At 44.4% G+C, this 17,478-nt stretch overlaps 1 protein-coding gene across 1 annotated transcript in view; it reads right to left on the bottom strand.

The window, feature by feature from the left end:
* The window catches only part of LOC142785388 (lissencephaly-1 homolog), a 62,508-nt gene extending 52,284 nt beyond the window's left edge, over window positions 1–10,224 (bottom strand). The window contains exons 1-3 of the mRNA XM_075883868.1: window positions 10,089–10,224; window positions 8,990–9,151; window positions 133–211 (exon numbers count right to left, since the gene is read on the bottom strand). Of these exons, the coding sequence (XP_075739983.1) occupies window positions 133–211; window positions 8,990–9,027 (117 nt within the window). The 5' untranslated portion in view covers window positions 9,028–9,151; window positions 10,089–10,224. The remainder of the gene's footprint in view (window positions 1–132; window positions 212–8,989; window positions 9,152–10,088) is intronic.
* Window positions 10,225–17,478: the final 7,254 nt, after the last annotated feature.

Here is a 17,478-nt window from a genome sequence, read left to right as displayed (position 1 = left end):
AAAGAACAAAGCAACATCGCCAAGAAAGAGCATTGACTATCTTCTACAGTGTATCTTTTTCAATGCAACAATAACGCCAGTCTCCCACTGGCTTTTGCATTTCAAGATATGTCAGACATAGGCTTCTCTCACCATGTCTGTCTCCTTCTTGAAGGCTTCAAGGGCTTCCATGAACCCATTGGATGCCATATAATCGGCAATCGCCTTGTTGCTGCACACACAAACAGAAACACGCATTGAGAAATGACCACTACAATATTATTGTGCACTCTTCGGCACAACAGCGAATAATTCTTCTGCCACTTAAACTCAGATAATGACATTTATTTCCTAGATATTATAAGACTTACTGCTGTTTGTGCCGTGCCACACAAGGAAAACAAATAGCATTTGTGTTAATGCCCTTTATCACTTGATGTCTGCCAGAAGTCATTCAAACGAGCAATGGGTAATCTCGATGCCAAAGCTGGCTCAGTGCAGTACATGAAACATACGTAATAGTGTCTATCACGTGAAATATGCTTTATATGTAGCTTCTGGTAAGTCTCATGCTCTCCTTTAGTTGCATTATAGAAGAATTCAACTCAAAATTGTAATTGCTTCAACTTGGCAGCCACCATATTTGCTCCAGGGCTTTGTATTCTATGTGCGATTTAAGGTCATTTGCAATGTTGTAAACAACACCAACAAACCCACCCCGATGGCAATATAACACATCTATATGTATATTTTACTAGCCTAGAACAGAAATCAAACTTCTGAAATCTTTTGCTACAGTTTTTTCACAAGACGCATTATAAAATTTGCTTATTTGCCCAAGTGTTTGGACCGGGTCACAACAATCAGATATTTTACTTTAGTGCTAATATTCCCTTTCAGATGATGGACTGCAATAACATCAGGGCACACTATATTGGGCAAAGTTCGTTGCGTAGCATTACGGCTATAACTTTCCATGATGATCATTAAGAAATGGACAAACACTTCATACGGTGTGTCAGGTGTGATAAATACAGGAGCCGTCAACATATCATTATTTCGAGAGACTTCTGGCATTTACCTCCTGTGTATTTAAGAACTGATGAGTACAGATGTGCTAGAATATTAAGGTGCCCTGATGATTGCGAGAAAAGTTATGCTTCACATGTAGAAACCATCATACAGTGATGAAGCCCACCATAGAGGAGGATTAGACAGTAACTTAAACAACCTGGGATTCACAGACGTGCACCTGCACAGTCAGCAAGTACTTTTCTTGCCCTTTATAAAGTGTTAAGATCACTTAATGTAAACAAAAATAAATCCCAAACCGAAATCTTCCAGAGTACCTTTCAAGTTAGAACACGATAAATGCGAGAACTCTGGACTTGATCTTATGATCAAGTCCAGCATTCCTAAAGCTTTCTTGTACTCATAGATTACACGGACTGGATTTGTTATCGAAACTGTCTCGGCTCTAGGAAGCGGTGTGGCAGGCGCAAAAATCTTATATACTGCAGAAATTTTGTTGCACAAGAAAATTTAGGTGAATGCAAGCCCTGGCAGCTAGTGAAACTACAAAAAAAAAATAATATAGCAACTGCGCACCCCTACCCCGCAATACCCTGGTGCTGTGTGTCGGGGCACGGCCACACTTCGTCACACGACATTTAAGCAGTTGCGAATTTCACCTATTTATCTTAGTACTCGCTAAGCTATGTGAATGTGTTCGCCAAAAAGAGCAGGGATGTGCCAACAAAAGCTTGAGAAGTCAGAAACAAGTGCCTGTTATATTTAGCGTGCAATTATTCCGCTATAACCAGAAAGATTGTGCACCATGCTTCAAAGAAGCACATCAATTAAATGTCATTAACCAGTGGGTGACCTGCAGTTCCTGTAACACTGAATGAAACTAGCTGGTACACAACACAGCATTCGAAAATAAATGTCAAAATTAGACTTCCACAATTTAAACCGCATTCAAGTAACCCGCCAACGTATAACATTTAGTGCTGATGTCTTCTTCCTTGTCTGTACAGGCAGTGGGCACTAATTGTATACCAGGTTAAAGAGCAATAGTTTTTAACAAGCAAAACTTCAAGCCGTTTCACTGACACAGCACGCACAACTGAAATGAAGATCCATCAGCAGTGACAGTCAACTGATTGCCCCGGTTAGACGACCTCCAAAGAATGTTGCTGCATATGAAACAGTCTGCTTTGAATCGCAACTTCAGGTAAGTTCGCACAACACACCAATGACGCAATTTAGTACCACTCATGTATTTCTCCATATGCTCCGCACATGTGCCAGGCAACTAAAATGCAAGTGGTCTACAACAGGACATGAGTACTGCCTATGGCAAAACATTAGACACAAGCACCTTGACTGTATAACCTCCCCTGTGGCTATGCTAAGGCTTCATAACTTTTTCAATAGCTAGGAAATGGTACGCAGTGTAATTCGCACATTGCTGACAATGATTTAGAAGCCAGTGTCATGTCTCTTAGAAATGAAAATGACATGTCTCACAAAGAAGCAAATATAATAAAATGACACATCACCACATCCTTTCACATAACACCCACTCCATTAACCTTATGAGTGGAATATGGATGAAAATGGTAGTGCTAGCACACTGCCCAAGTGACACTTGCTCAGGTGTATAGCATCCCGCTAAAATGTGACGAGGCGTACACATAAGGCAAACGGTCGCTGTGGTAGTACTCACGTGCAGTAATTTGCTGATCATTTACCCACGGGCGTGGGCAACAACCTCTTACTTGTGGGCAGTATGCCACTTGTGGGAAATGGGAAGCAGCAGCGGTAATGATGTTTCATCGAAGCGAGTCACTTTTGTAAACTTACAAAGAAAACCGCACAAGCACTCTGTTGTTTGCGACTTAGAAACATTCCTTCAATGGTGGCAATGTGCATAGGTAATGTAACCTTTCTGCATGCTCCATACAAAATTTAGAAGCAGTCCTTCAATGATAAAGTTTGGTTGTTAGTCCAGAAATATTTCAGGTGCTCTGGATGTTTACGACTTTCTTTCCTATTTACTCGCATACTCCAAGCATAACCACGTAAAAACTCGCCCAACACGCAACTTCTTTCGTTGTATGCAAGTTGTCTGCTCCTCGAAATGATGAAATTCAAACAATGAAACATTTTCTTTTCAGCTAGACAGCACAGCATGCCTTCTACATTTTGCAGCAAAAATGGCCATAAAAATATTAGTTATTTTCATGCACATGGCAGCAATTTAGGCAATGCAAACTGGACTAGAGTGCTGAATTTCCAATTTGTAGAGAGATCAATTATAGAATAAAAGTAACCTTATGTACAACTTGCATGGGTATAGGACATCCCTGCAAAGCCCTCCTCAGCCAGTAAAGCATTCTTTTTTTTACGTTGCATTTTACAAGCTCCACTGTGTTTGTACAGTGATAAAGAGCAACCAGCCACACGGTGTAAGCAGGAAGCATGCAGCATATCACCACAGTGCTGTAATGCAGAGGACCCCCCCCCTTGAGATGAATCACTACTAAAATATCGCCAGCAAACTGGTACGTACAAAGGGTGTGAAAACTCGCTCATAAGGCTTTCCTGCCATCACTATAACATCCCTGTACTACATCTTGTGCTGGTAGCAGTACTGCATGCTCATGCAAATGTTACTGAGCGCTTAGAGCATTAGCTGAAAAAATGCTTACAGCATCAATATTTGAGCATATACACAATACAATGCATTTCATTTTTGTAGTTGTATTGAAATCCTAGGCCTCAAAATGGGACATTGCCAAGTCTGCTCTAATATCAAGCTGTCACGTTTGAATGCTAACGGGAAAAGCAACAACAAAAAAATGCTGAAGCTCTCCTCACTGCAATGAACCGTTTGGTTATTTAGCCCAGTGCAGGCATAACAGAGACGCAATGCACAGTTTTTTAGTTGTTATTTGGATACTTTTATGATTATATTGGGTTACTTTTATCGTTATTTGATACATTCTGCTTATGCATGCACATTTTTTTTTTTCTCTGGCAAATAAGCTAAATGTACGACACTCCACACCTGAAATAAAATGGATGAAACATGAAGAAATAAAATAACAGTACCATATTATCCTGCCCCCTTTCTGCAACTCTCAAAAGCTCATGAAATTCCTTTGCTTGATCCATATGTGAAAAATATTTGTCAAAATTAAACGCTTGTTTAAAGGCTGCCCATAGAAAGCATTTATTTGGCTTATACAATGATAAAATTTTGGCATTCTAGAATTCCAAAGCCAAGAACTTGCAAGTGCTCGCAGCACAGCATCCCTGAAAAGCCGGATCTGCTCAGTCGATTCAAAAAGCAAGCCACCAACACATGAGAAGCAACCATTTCCACCTACCACATGGCCGCTGCCGCAAGATTTACAGCTCGTTCATGAGCCCACATGAACGACACAGGATGCGGGCGTGGTGACTCACGCAAAAAGGCAATGAACCCCGGCTAACTCTCCCACAAACTGTGATAGTGGCAGCTGCTTTTCAAAACACTATCATCGCACACAACAGGCACCGGCAACAGCTATTCACGGTCGTTTGGCCTACATTTTGTTAAGAAGTTCCCATATAGCTGCACATGTCAATTTTATGGCAAGCTTGTCACCCCCCCCCCCCCCCATGCTGTACATAAGTTAACTTTCGACCCAACCCTCCAATTCCTAAGGCTGGCACATCTCATTCACTGTTGCTTTTGTGTCACAATTTTGCCGATTCCATCAAGAAAGCAGTGGTAGTCAGCGAACTTTGCAAGGCGTAAGATGCAAAAGGCAAAATGGTGTCTCGATAAAAAAGCCGGAAAGATTGAATGAAGAACTCTTGTTTATACTATTCCCAATGCTTCTCTGTTGTTTATATAAAACCTAATAGATATGCAGGAATGGCACTAGAAAAGAATATTGAAAGTATTTAAGCCCTATATAAAACTAATGCCCAGAATCTAAACTCTAAATTCTAAACTCTGAGCAAAAAGATTTTTTTACTGTACGACATCAAGAGTCTATGACAGACTTTTAGTTCATAGAAAAAAGGAATAAAAGCAGCTCCAAATGCCCAGATTGCAATACATATTATCCACACAAATCATATAAGCTTGCTATCAGACCTTAAGAGATTACACTACTTGCATTATAAACTTACCAAAATGAGGTTTTCAAGACATTCAGCTAAGTGTTGTTGAACCTGAATGAGGCACCTAACTTTGTTTAATGCTACAATTACTTATGTAGAAAATGTGAAGGCACGCTTCATGCACACATTTCACACACAGTTTGGAAAACATTTCGTGCTCCTCTTGCTGGTTATCCTCATTGATCTTAATCAGTGCACATGAAATTACAAGCTATCCATGCACTGATTAACATAAATGTGGATAACCAGCAAGAGGAGCACTAAATGTTTCACAAACTGTTCTGTAGTGAGGCAGCCCTGAGGAAGCAGTAGCTACACAAAAACATTTGGCCAACGCAACAGTCAAAAAAGAAATTGCCTAGCGACCCCCCACCCCAATCCTATTGTGAAGCGCTACCTGCTCTCTGGATAGAGAGATAGGCAGCAGTGAATGGTGGGGAATTAGAGAAGGGGGTATAACCTGAGGTGTTTGAACCTAAGCACCTCTGAGCACTTTGCCATTGTCCACCAGTAAAGAGGAAAAAAAAAAAGCAGCGAACAATTTTCCACTCACTCTGGGAAGAGCCAAGACCACCCACAACAAGCAAAGCAAAAAACCTAAGGAAATGTGCTATGGAGAGATTAAAGGGAGATTCACCAGGAGACACTGCAGGGAGCCCAAATTGTGTCACGACACAATGGCAGTGGAAGAAAAATGAGCCAAGTGCTTCTGTTGGAGGGGCTCAACTGGCTTGCAACCATTTAGAAGCAAACTGCACCCTCTGCTCCCATCGCCTTCCGCAAGGTGAAAGACCGGCCTGTCCAAACATCGAGCCATCTAAATTCACACAAGTGGCTAGGAAAGAATGAAGCGTCTACGCATCCACCATGAAGGCCACCATTGAACCAAGAGGGTATACTTTGTTACATACAACCACAAAAAATATGATGCCTAATAATTTGCACAAATGCTCCATCCAATAGAGTTTACTCACACTTGTGATGTCAAGCACTTTCCATGTGTTTCAGATAGTTGACTTTTCAGTACAAATACATTTTGTGTCCATTTTTTAATCGGAAATGTGAACATCTTAAAACTAAAATTTTACCAGTTATTCTGACATAGCTGCCACTGCCAAATGCAATGTTTTAAGTAGTAACAACCTATCTTTAACGCTTAATGTGCATTGCATTGACAATAGCTGAAAAAAAGTACTTGCAGTTCGAGCAGAAATAAGCAAGCCCAACCATCTTTCACAGGTGAATGGTATGCATGCCGTGATTTTGAGGGCGAAGCCTACATTCCTCCTTAGGTTGGATCTGAGTACAGTGAAGAAGACATCTAGTGCTACCACCCAACCCCAAGAAGAAAGGAAGCTGACCCACACTGCGTGTCACATCAGTGCATGAATTGCTTCTCAAAGGATGTTAAAATTGGAGTGTTTTACCAATGCTTCCGAACACAGAAAAGGTCAGCATAGCCGGTCATAAAGGGTCGAAAAACCCCAAAACAAAAGTAAATAAAAAGGAGGCTGTGGCTTTTCAAACCTCACTAGCTCATCTGATTCGCATTTTCCAATCACCAATTCAAGACCATTCATTGCTACTGAGGAACAAAAATTTGCCCTTTGAATGTCTTCGTATGCATAAAAGCCATTTAAACATGGTTGCGAATGCAAAATCAATGTCTGCCATATTATATCCCAGCTGGTAACCTCGATTTTTCAAATGAATGAGTAGACGAGAGAGTTTCCTAGCGAGAACTGCTTCCCAAGTCAACCCCCCAAAGTCTTTTGCCACTGAAGGCTACAAAGGCAGTCAACATGGCACAGGTTCTCAGCTTTACACTGCATGTGTTGATAATTTAACCATTTTTGATTAATGCAAGCAAAATGTAGAGAAGGCAAAAGAAGGATTGAATAATGCTTCACCCTTTCCATCAAGCTACAAAATAATCCTTTATGACAAAAAAAGAGCATCGCCTTCCACTGGCAAGTGTGATGACCCAACTAGCATGCAAGACCTTAAGAGCCACCTCTCCATTATGCATGAAACATGATTCATCACCAACATTAGATAATCAGCACATTCTATTTTAAAAAATCAGAAGGACCGACTTCTCCCAGTGCACGACTCCACAGGTGAAAGAGCAGTGATTGACACCAGGGTAAACAGTTCTCTGTTGGCATAGTGAGCCTACAGTACTTTGAAGAAATTCAGGAGGGTTTGACCTTGGGCTTATTGGTGAATCATCTTGCTTAAAAGTGATGTGCTCAAAATACAGGACACATGAAGGAACACATATAGACAGACGAAGCGCACACTAACAGAACGACTGTAGGAAGGCTGCACATATCACACTTATTTTCTGTTGACATGTCAAGTTGGTAGAATTTCATAGCCGCTACAAGGCAATCCAAGTACTTGTGAGATTTCTACAGGTCATTTTTTCCCGTTAAATTCTGCCACACATGACCACGAAAATTGCTGTAAAAGTACTAACAGCCCTCAGAGTACCCTGCATATAATTTACTGTGTTACTTGTTCTTATGTACTTTAAACTTCCGCATGCAGACCATAGAGATGCATCATGTAATCACAACACACCAGTCCCTGCAACTGCTGCTGCAGCCACTGGAAATGAGTGTCGCACACAAGTTTGGCTCATCCACTGCGTCACTTGGCGATGATTTTGATGGCATTTCAAGACCAGATTTCATTTTCAAATTAGAATGTACCAGAATTGATTTCCTGCCAACGTACTTGGCAAACTAGGCCACTTATGCGAGAAACAAGCCGTTAAAACCACCATAACCTCGGAAATGCGTCTCAGTTTTCCTTTATGCGTCGACCGCACTTAACGACACTGAACTGGCCCAGGCGCCTGCTAGTGCTGAGATACCACTGTTTTTTGTTCGCAAGCCGCAACATGGATGTCCTTAAAAAAAGTGCACAGCCTTGCCCCTAGACACCTCTCGACCAAAAGGTAAAATAAAAACAAAAAAAAAAGCCTGGCGCACAAAGCTTTCTCCCCCCCCCCCCCCCAGAAGCAATAATGCGCGTTCGAGAGAATCGACCCTCGCTCGGGGAACACGGAACAATAACCTTGGAGAGGGCAACCACACGGAGTATATATTCACCGTGCAACCGCTAGGAACCACAAATTTTTCGCGTTTTCTTATTTCTTGTCCCGTCTCTCCCTCTCAAACACAGGCAGGTTTACCGCACGCCTGAAAGCATCGTTCACGCGTGAGCGATCACAATTTTTTTTAACGAGGCGTCCAGTCTAGAGGGGAAAGAATGCTGCGATGTCCCCACCAGCACACTGCCGAAAAAAAAAAAATTCATTCGGCCCGTTCGTTAATCCTTCCTTCCCCCTTCGGTAACCGGTTCAGGACGATAGTTTATCCTTTCTTTTATTTTTTTATTGCTATAATCTTGTAAGAGTTTGTCGTGCGAGATTATAGTAATCTTTGAGTTATCCGAGCAAGAAAACACCTGTGGACAATACATTTTAAAGTAAGAAGGCAGTAAGAAGGCAGCCAGAAGCGCTGCAAAGGTCACTTGCCCCCGGTGAGGAACAAAAAAAAAGAAAAAAAACCGCGAGATCCACACATATACACACTCGGGAAGCTGTCAAGTCAAGCGCGACGGCACACACCACAGAGTCATCGCGCTCTTGAGAGAAGCAGACTACGCTCGAACGCATCGCCACAGGGGATCCATAGGCGCTGGAGAGATGCCCAGCGGACGCAAAAACAACCCGAGACCGACATCGCGGTCAGAAAAAAAAAAAAACACGGAACAAGCAGAGGCGTCTTAAACAGCGAAGAACACGAGAGGTACTCACAGCTCTTCCCTCTGCCTTTGGGACAACACCATTTTCATAGTCCGGGAAGGTAATTGGCGCTGCACGTAATCCGGCGGTTTGTTTCGCTTCTTCCTGTCAACCTGACGAGCGGCCTCGACGAGTCGGGAGGACGGTCCGGCTCAAGGCTCTTGTTGCCCCCACCTTGGAGCACCAGAGAGGACGACACACTCAGCCGGCGACTCGATTCCAAGCGACACTTCTAGCTGGCGCACGCCTACCGCGCGCCATACACGCACACACACACGGCCGTCACCAATTAGGCGTAGAACCATGCCGAGCACTCAAACTACGGCCACGGGTTGGCAGGCCCCCCACCTCCCACACGAGACGGTATTTTTTACCCTGACAAGATGACCCATACTCGAGGGACGACCGTTCAGTTACGCAAGTGTTATTGCTCGTCGTCTCCACGCCACCGCCAACAGCTGCTCTATAACGAATCTCGGTGACGTCAAGAGCGAACGCCGCCCCGAGAAGGCTGCCGCTCCGTCCGTCCCGTAGTGTATCTCGATTTCTTTCCCCCACGACCTCAGCTCGCGACTGTGCTTCCGTAACGTTTGCGCGGTGAGAACCACACGCGCAGTGCGGTACGCTCTGTCAGCGGCGGCGGTGTCGAGAAAACGAGCACACCGCGAGACGTTCGCTGGCCGAGAAAAACCGATTGTTCGCACGCGGGGGGCTCAGAATCAGCAAGAAAAAACAATTCCTGTTTGCGTAGGTTGGCCTGGGCTGCACGGCAACTCTCCTTTCTCGCGAAGCACTACCCGTCGACAACGAAACCGCCACCTAGACTCGCTGACAGGCGCGGCGTGGCAAGCACGCTGAACTCGAACGGCCCGTCATTTCGAGCGACAACGACGCGCCTTCGCGCACTACAAACTGACACGGGTACGGCCCCGAGATGCTCTTCGACAGCGAGCCCGTTGCCCGGGTGCCTGTCTTTAGGCTTAGGGGCACAGACGGGCAGTCCAGCGAACGGGTCTCGGTCGGGAACCGAAACATCGCGACCCCGTTGTCTGACGACCACTGAACTCTCGAGAGCGCTAATGGCGGTCAAACGTCTCCGGATTCCACTCACCTGGCTGTGCTTAGTAATTCATTCATTCCCAAAAACAGCGAGTTTCAAAGACGAACACACTCGTTTGTCACCACCACACTTCCCACAATTCCGCGCTCCGCGACCAGTAGCAGCGCCAGCGGCGCCAGCCAGCGGTGCCAGCAAAAACAAGCCAGCGTGCAAAATCTCGTCTGCTCCCGTCTGCCGAGATCAAGAGCGAGACTCCACAAAAATCAATCGAAACTGACGCGCCGTCTCGAAACTGTCTCAGGGTGTGCTGATAGCGTGTACGTTGAATTTCATTTTTTTTTTCATTGCGAGAACAGCATTTGCAAAACAGCGAAGTCGGACCGCAACTTGGCTTTTTTAAATTTCTTCATTTTGATATGTTGTGTGCTCAACCGTGTCGCGCGCTCTGCGCAACCGTTTCAAACGTGCATCAGTACGTGTTTTGGCGAACTAGGACAATTTTTATAAGTATTTAACCTTCAGCTGTGCCCAAGGGTTTTGTGACAAGCTTTTATAGGCTGCGAGAAACAGTGCATGCATTTGTACTTCCTGTGGGCCAGTGCATGACCTTGTAATTTGTGAAAGAATGAGAGCTAGCTGCTCGACACATATCCCATTAGTTGGCGCGCCCTGTTTGTACAGTGTCTAGAAATATACTGGCACAGAACACCCATACACTTATCTGGCTAGTGTGCCGAGCGCACGCAATCCGTAGGAGAGAGGGTGGCTCCGCATGTGATCACTGCGTTCATATGCCACAAGCGGCGCTGCGTGTCGAGTGGGGAACTTTACTATTTAAAGGGGAAAAAAGATAAATCTAGTGGTTAGTTCACTATTAGGGCTAGGTGGCGTTAGCCGCCGCTCGATCTAAAGGGTACAGCCACATACATCCATCCAGTCATTCATGCACGAACGCGCGAAATTCCTTTCGTCCTGTTGCTGCCGGATCAGTGTGTCACACTGATCCGGCAAATCAGTGTGTGACAGCTAACATCTGTGTTACTGTGAAGTTCGACGACGCCATATGTAGGCTGCGACATCCTGAGATGTTAAAAGCTAAGTGGAAATGCAAAGAAAGGACGTGTTTCGTGCCGCTGTGTCGAAGAAGTTATTGGTCGAACAAGGAAAAGGTGTCTTGTTCCCCGCACCAACAGATCAAACACGGTTTCCTGAATGGAAAAGTAGGATCAAGATTCAGCAGACAGAAGGCTGACGCCGAAGGCTGTCGTGTGAGAAAGGTATTTTGAGAGTGACTCCATCGAACTATCTTTTCAAATTTGAGTAAACGGTGTCGGGAACGAAATCGCCGTTTAGGCATAATTTCAAATATCAAGATTTATCTGAAAATACCGTTTCAAAATTCAGACACACTTTTTTCCCCATTTCAACGTCGGACTACCTTTGCAACAACGTATTGAGTATCATATGTTTCGAGTGTCAGATTGCCCATTGGCATGTTATCATTCTTTGTTTTCACTCGAATCCTAGTGGAATACAGGCTACAAGGTAAATGTTTTTGGGTCTCCTGTGATAATTATTATTCTCAAAAACAAAGCACATTTTGAAAATAACTCTGGTGGTTATACTGTCAATGGTCTTTAAAATTAATTTCTTTGCGTACTGCAAACACTTTGAGCATCTGTCTGTCAAATCGCCTACGCCTGGGTACCCACACGATACCCTTCTTCATATATCATATAAAGATTAGAGGTAGCAAGTGCCTTAGTGAACCATCCGTCACACTGCATGAAAAAGAATTAAGTTATTTAGGCCAATCTTGTTTATTGCCATGAGTGTGACAACGCTACCTCGGTGCATCTCGTATTCTGCGCATGATGTGATGTAGCCTGCGAGTACCTATATATATATATATATATATATATATATATATATATATATATATATATATATATATATATATATATATATATATATATATATATATATATATATATATATACTTTTCACCCCGTTTTTTCCAATAAACAATTGTTGTGAGTCAGCACCGTCTTTTCTTTCTCTTTCTCTCCTTCCCTGTCCTGTATTTTTCTGGTGTTGCGCTGTAAGTAAGTTCATGATGTACCCCCCTTAACTTAGGGTACACCAAAGTTAGTGTGGACGGGTAAGATGGTTTGATGAATATGAATCGCTGGTACTGACATGAATAATTTCACAATCCCGTCACGTGCGCCATCAAACCCTTCACGCCACGTCTTTTTTTTTTTACAATGCGTGAGCATTAAGAAAAAGGTGGCATTGGCAACGTTGACCCTACGAATGCAAATAATAAACGTTTTTGTCCCAGCAGAGGAATTGTAACCAAGCAATCTGCGTGGAAATCAAGTATTCTACTACAGAGCCACGCCAGGTCTCCGAAATATTTTGAAAAAGGGACTAATAATCGCGAAACGGATATTCTGCTTCCAATGTTGGCTATTCAAAATTTTGCATATATTTAGCGCCACTTCCTAATTTTTCGCTTAATAAAAATTACAACAGTCACTTTCCATCAGCATGCTGTGCACAACATTGATTCCCAAGTTACGTGGGATCTGCCATTTTGTTTTCTTTTCTTTAGCAGGTGGTAGCGGATGGCGAAAAGTATGTCACGAAATGATCTTCATTCGGTATTGCAAAGTTCCAATACTGTGAAAGCAATCGAGTGATTCTTATACAACAAAGCTTTTTTTAAAGAACACTCCAAAAATACAAAAGAATAAAAGTAGGCCTCGTGCGGCTCGGCCTCCTGCAGGCTTCGCAGCGCTTGCGGAGCGCAAGGATTGAAGGCAAATGCACCCACTTGCGCAGCAGCGCACCATGCGGGAGCCGCCGGCAGTCATCAGCTGCGGGGCCATCTCCTAGCCCGCGCTCAGCACACGAGCCAGTACATGGAGGAAGTAAAACTGAGGAGGGGCCCTCGCTATCCAAGCGACAAAGAAAGAAGTGTGGCAGAAGTTACGTGCTTTTTTGAAATGGTTGCTATGGCAATGTGGGCTCGCCGTCCATGCCCCGTCGGCAAAACACACCTTTAATCGGCTTGTTTGTGAATCTGCATCTTTATGAAATCGTTGTGTTCGCGGATGACGAAAGGTTTTAGAAGTTCATCCTACAGTGAGTGTATGTCGTCATGGTTCATTTCATTTCACTTTATTTTCAATTCCAAAATGATAGATAAAAAAACTGTTTGGACCCATAGTCAAAGGCTAGAATAGGGTCCAATGATGCGATACAAAATGGCACAGTATCCAAACGATAGCACAAGGCAACAATAGCACATGTAGCAAAACAATAGAACAAGACATTGAACCAGGATACGAGATGCTAAACATTGCGGATATAGTAAGGAAGGTTAGGCATTGTTCAGACATATATATTCAGATACTCGAACTTGGGTAAGACAACTGAAACATGTAATTTTTATACACAAACAAAAGAAAGGCAATGAGTAATGACAACTACGCAGTAAACTTTCACAGGACGTAGTGGTACTTATATACAAGGATTGAACGATTTTGTTACTATTAAGGGGGTTACAGAGACACATCAAGGATTGCAAGGAAGTGTTTTTTTTTTTTTTCAGAGATGGCACGCTGAATGCTGCGTGCGCAGCATTCAGCGTGCCATCGCGAGGGGTTTTCGAAGCCCACGAGAGCTTCCCCGAGAAGGCTTCTAGTCGCAACATCGCTGTTTGCTTTCGACACCGGGCTGCTGAACTCCTCCGCGATGAAAGGATACACTTCCGAGAAGAGAACGACACCTCTGGTGACTTTTGATGTTGGAGACTGTGGTGAGCCGTTTCCGTGCGGGATGGTAACGATTGGAAAGCATTGGTCCGGTGCTCTCGCTGAAGGCTGCATCGTCAACCCAATTGTGTTGAATCAAAAGAAGAGAAAAGTGAGCCCCATAACTGTCTCTCAGTGGGAGGACACCTCAGCAGTAGCTCACGAGGGAAGGGGGGGGGGGGTAGAGAAGGGAAAAAATAATAGGATTACAAGGTAGAGAGAGAGGGAGGCGCCGGGACAGGGAGCGACGGAATTGAGGAGAAGACAGCTAGGAAAGATGGACACGGTTGGAGGAGTCCGAGGACGGGGTACCATTGGCGAGAGCTCTTGTCGGCGACAGGAGATGGCTTAGGGCTAATCCAGTCGGCCAGAGCTCCGATGTCGTCATCGTAGGGGAATGGCGGCAGGAGGTGGCGTAGGACCAATCCAGTCGGCCACAGCTACGCTGTCGTAGGAGATCGCGAGGACACAACCGGTCAACACCGACACTCCATATGGTGATGTCGTCCGCGTAGATCGCGAACTTGATGCCTTCTTGGTTTGAGAGCTTTTCAACAAGGCCGCACATTGCAATGTTAAAAAGCAGTGGGGAGACGACTGAGCCCTGCGGGGTGCCGAAGGAACCGAGATCGTAGGGCTCAGACTTGAGATCCCCAAGCTGTATAGTGGCTTTTCTATTCCTGAGAAACGAGCTGGTGAACTTGTGAAAGTTGGCTCCTAAGTTGAGAGAAGAGATGGAGGCAAATATGTGTGAGTGCGAGACATTGTCAAAGGCGTTTTCAAGATCCAGACAGAGAATAGCTCTAACGTCTTTTGTCTCCTGATCTATGATGTGATGCTTCAGCATTTTCATGACATCCTGAGTAGATAGGTGTGGTCTAAAACCTACCGTGTTGTACGAGAATAGGTTAGTCTTCTCTATGTGCTTTGATATTCGATCAACAGTGATGTTCAAAAAAATTGCCTTGACGTTGAGGATTTTTCACTGGACGTATGGTTGTCAACGCGCTGAGAGTGACAGCGACGATGAGCTACTATCTCACGAGCAGCGAGTTGCACTTCCCGTCCTCTTTCGAGTTCATGTTTTCTTTTTTTCACGCCCGTAAGTCACTTTGATTGTAATTATTGTATAATATGCTTCAGCGAACTCAAAATAAAAAAATAGTTTTCTTGTGCATTGCATGTAGCCCAATCACAGTGAATATTACAAAACACCGCATGCCGCCAATATGCTAGAACTTGATCGACCAGCGAAGCGAAATGGTTAGAACAATGAGATGTGCAGTTACGACTGCAGTCCATGTTAACTTCTCCTGCACTTCACCGGTGCCGTCCGAACGATGTTGTTGTTTTACGAATTCTCACAATTTTGTCGCTGCGGAAAGAGCACGCATGTATTCGTTTCGATATCCTTGTTTCGATCGCGCTGATGGAACCTGCAACATCCAAGTGCAGGGAATTGCGCACTGTTGGAGTCTGATCATGGCTGTGTCACAAGCGCTTCTTAATGGGAAGTTAAATGCTTGTGTTCCGTTGAAGAAGCAGCTGCATGGTGCTTACAGCGCTAGTAATGACGATGGCGTAATATGTTTGCAAAACATCGCTACGTTAGACATTCGGTCCTGTGCAGACGCAACGGCGCGCTACTATATAGTGGCCTACTATACTGCGGCAAATGCCGCCAGACAGGTTCGGCACTAATGATGTCGGAGTGCCGTTCGTTTCATGCGTGAATTTCAGTTCGCACTGTTTTCTGTACCACGTACGTACAGGATTACGTAAAGCATCGTTGATACACGGACGATCAGCTGACACCAACACCCTTCGCACTGCGGCAAGAAATGAGGTATAGCGAACATTCAGCAGTTCTTATAGTTTGGGAAAGTACTTTAGTTCGATATACATTCAATTGACGATCCAGAGTTCACCCGGTGAAGGCGGCACGGGGAGTACGTCTGCGCGTCCCATATTTTCCTATGCGAGTTCACGGATTGATCATCCCTCCGCAGCGATCTTAGATTGCACGGAGCGCCACCTATAGACTCCGTGCACTGAGACTGGCGGCGCGCCAGAGAAGACAAACGTTGAGAGCCCGAGCAAAACGAAACACTCCCCTAACGCTCGCTAGCACGTAGTTTATCTGAATCATGAACTGCTGCGTAGTCAATTTTATCAACAGGTACACGCCTTGTCCTGTGAGAACGAAGTTTCAGAGTTTCTCTACTTGTTCCTGATTTATTGGGCAGCAAAATAAGTGGATCACGGCTGTGGGACGTAAAAAGTGTTTAGTTCTCATTTCCTCTGCCGATGCGTGCTTGAATTGGTCTGAGACTCCTTCTGCAGGTGCGATGATCTTGCGTGATGTTCTTGCTGCCATAGAGCTGGTGAGAAAAGAAACGCATGCAAGAAGTTTTATTTCAGATCAAGGCTGATCTGACATTTTAGTGAACCTTAATAATTACTACGTTGCCGTGTACCGTTCACAGTTCTGAGGAATGCAATGCGAGGTCAGTTAGTGATTTCCTGAGTCGATAGGTCCATCAGTGAAGGGGCGAACTGAGTTACGTAACATTTTACCGTAAACTCAAGTAGCCACCCAGCAGCGTATGTGCACTCGATAGGATCAAGCTAGCACGTCAGTTGGTTGGTTGGTTGGTCCTTATTAAACAGGCGCAATGCACCATGGGAGATCGGCCATGAAATGAACAGTGCCTTGTTATATAAATGACTGTTATATAAATGAATAAATCTCAAGATATTTAGCAATAGATCATTTTCTAAATAAGTAATTAGCTTAATTCACGAAAAAAACGTAATTTCGCTGAAGAATAAGTTTCACTTACATGACCTTAAAATTCATTTCGTTTCATCTCGCCTAGCAAATCGCATATGACATCACAAACGCTCCTTTGTCTAAAACTAAGTGCTCTAGCTTCAAAGGAAATAACCGCCGGAAGAAATAAATTGAATTCCATCTTTCGGATTCGGTTCATTCAAAAGCCTTTTTCTTTGACGGTTAGACAATCTGCTTGTTAGGAAGAACTGATGCAGGGCGTAGAGTATAGCAGAACTATATACGGTAAGAAACGATCGATGCTTTGCAAATGCAGTGGCGACGGACGTGCATGTCGGTGTTTGTTTCGGAAAGCAACATAAACAACGCAAGAGGTTATATTGAATGAGAGACACGTGACGATGGACGAAGTAACCGTGCCGTCGTCGTCAGCACTCTGCAGGGTGAAGCGAAAGACGGAACGGGGCATGCGCCGTCCTCTCTGGAGTAATCTCGCGTTTTATTTCTCGCCCGCGCATCAAGCTCTTAGCATGAGCTGCGCGAGCGGCGAGGTAAAGACTATGATTATGATGAGCGACGATGATGCCGCGACAATTTCAAGCAACGCACTTCGCGAGACTCGGTGGCTGAAAATCGCCGTTGCACGACGCCGAAACAAATGAGCAAGTCAGTTTCCAAGACGCGTGGCCGTGAAGCCATCGATATTTCTAAACGCTCCGAGTATTTTGCTAGTACGTGGGCAGTGGGCAAGCACTGATAATAATCTAAGTTTGAAAGAATGTCAGCTTGCCGCGATAGTTGTGCAGCAATTAAGCCTCATGCATTA

This window comes from Rhipicephalus microplus, unplaced genomic scaffold (genome assembly GCF_043290135.1).
Source record: "Rhipicephalus microplus isolate Deutch F79 unplaced genomic scaffold, USDA_Rmic scaffold_21, whole genome shotgun sequence".
NCBI lineage: Eukaryota > Metazoa > Arthropoda > Arachnida > Ixodida > Ixodidae > Rhipicephalus > Rhipicephalus microplus.
This window is presented reverse-complemented; position numbering and strand designations above follow the sequence as displayed.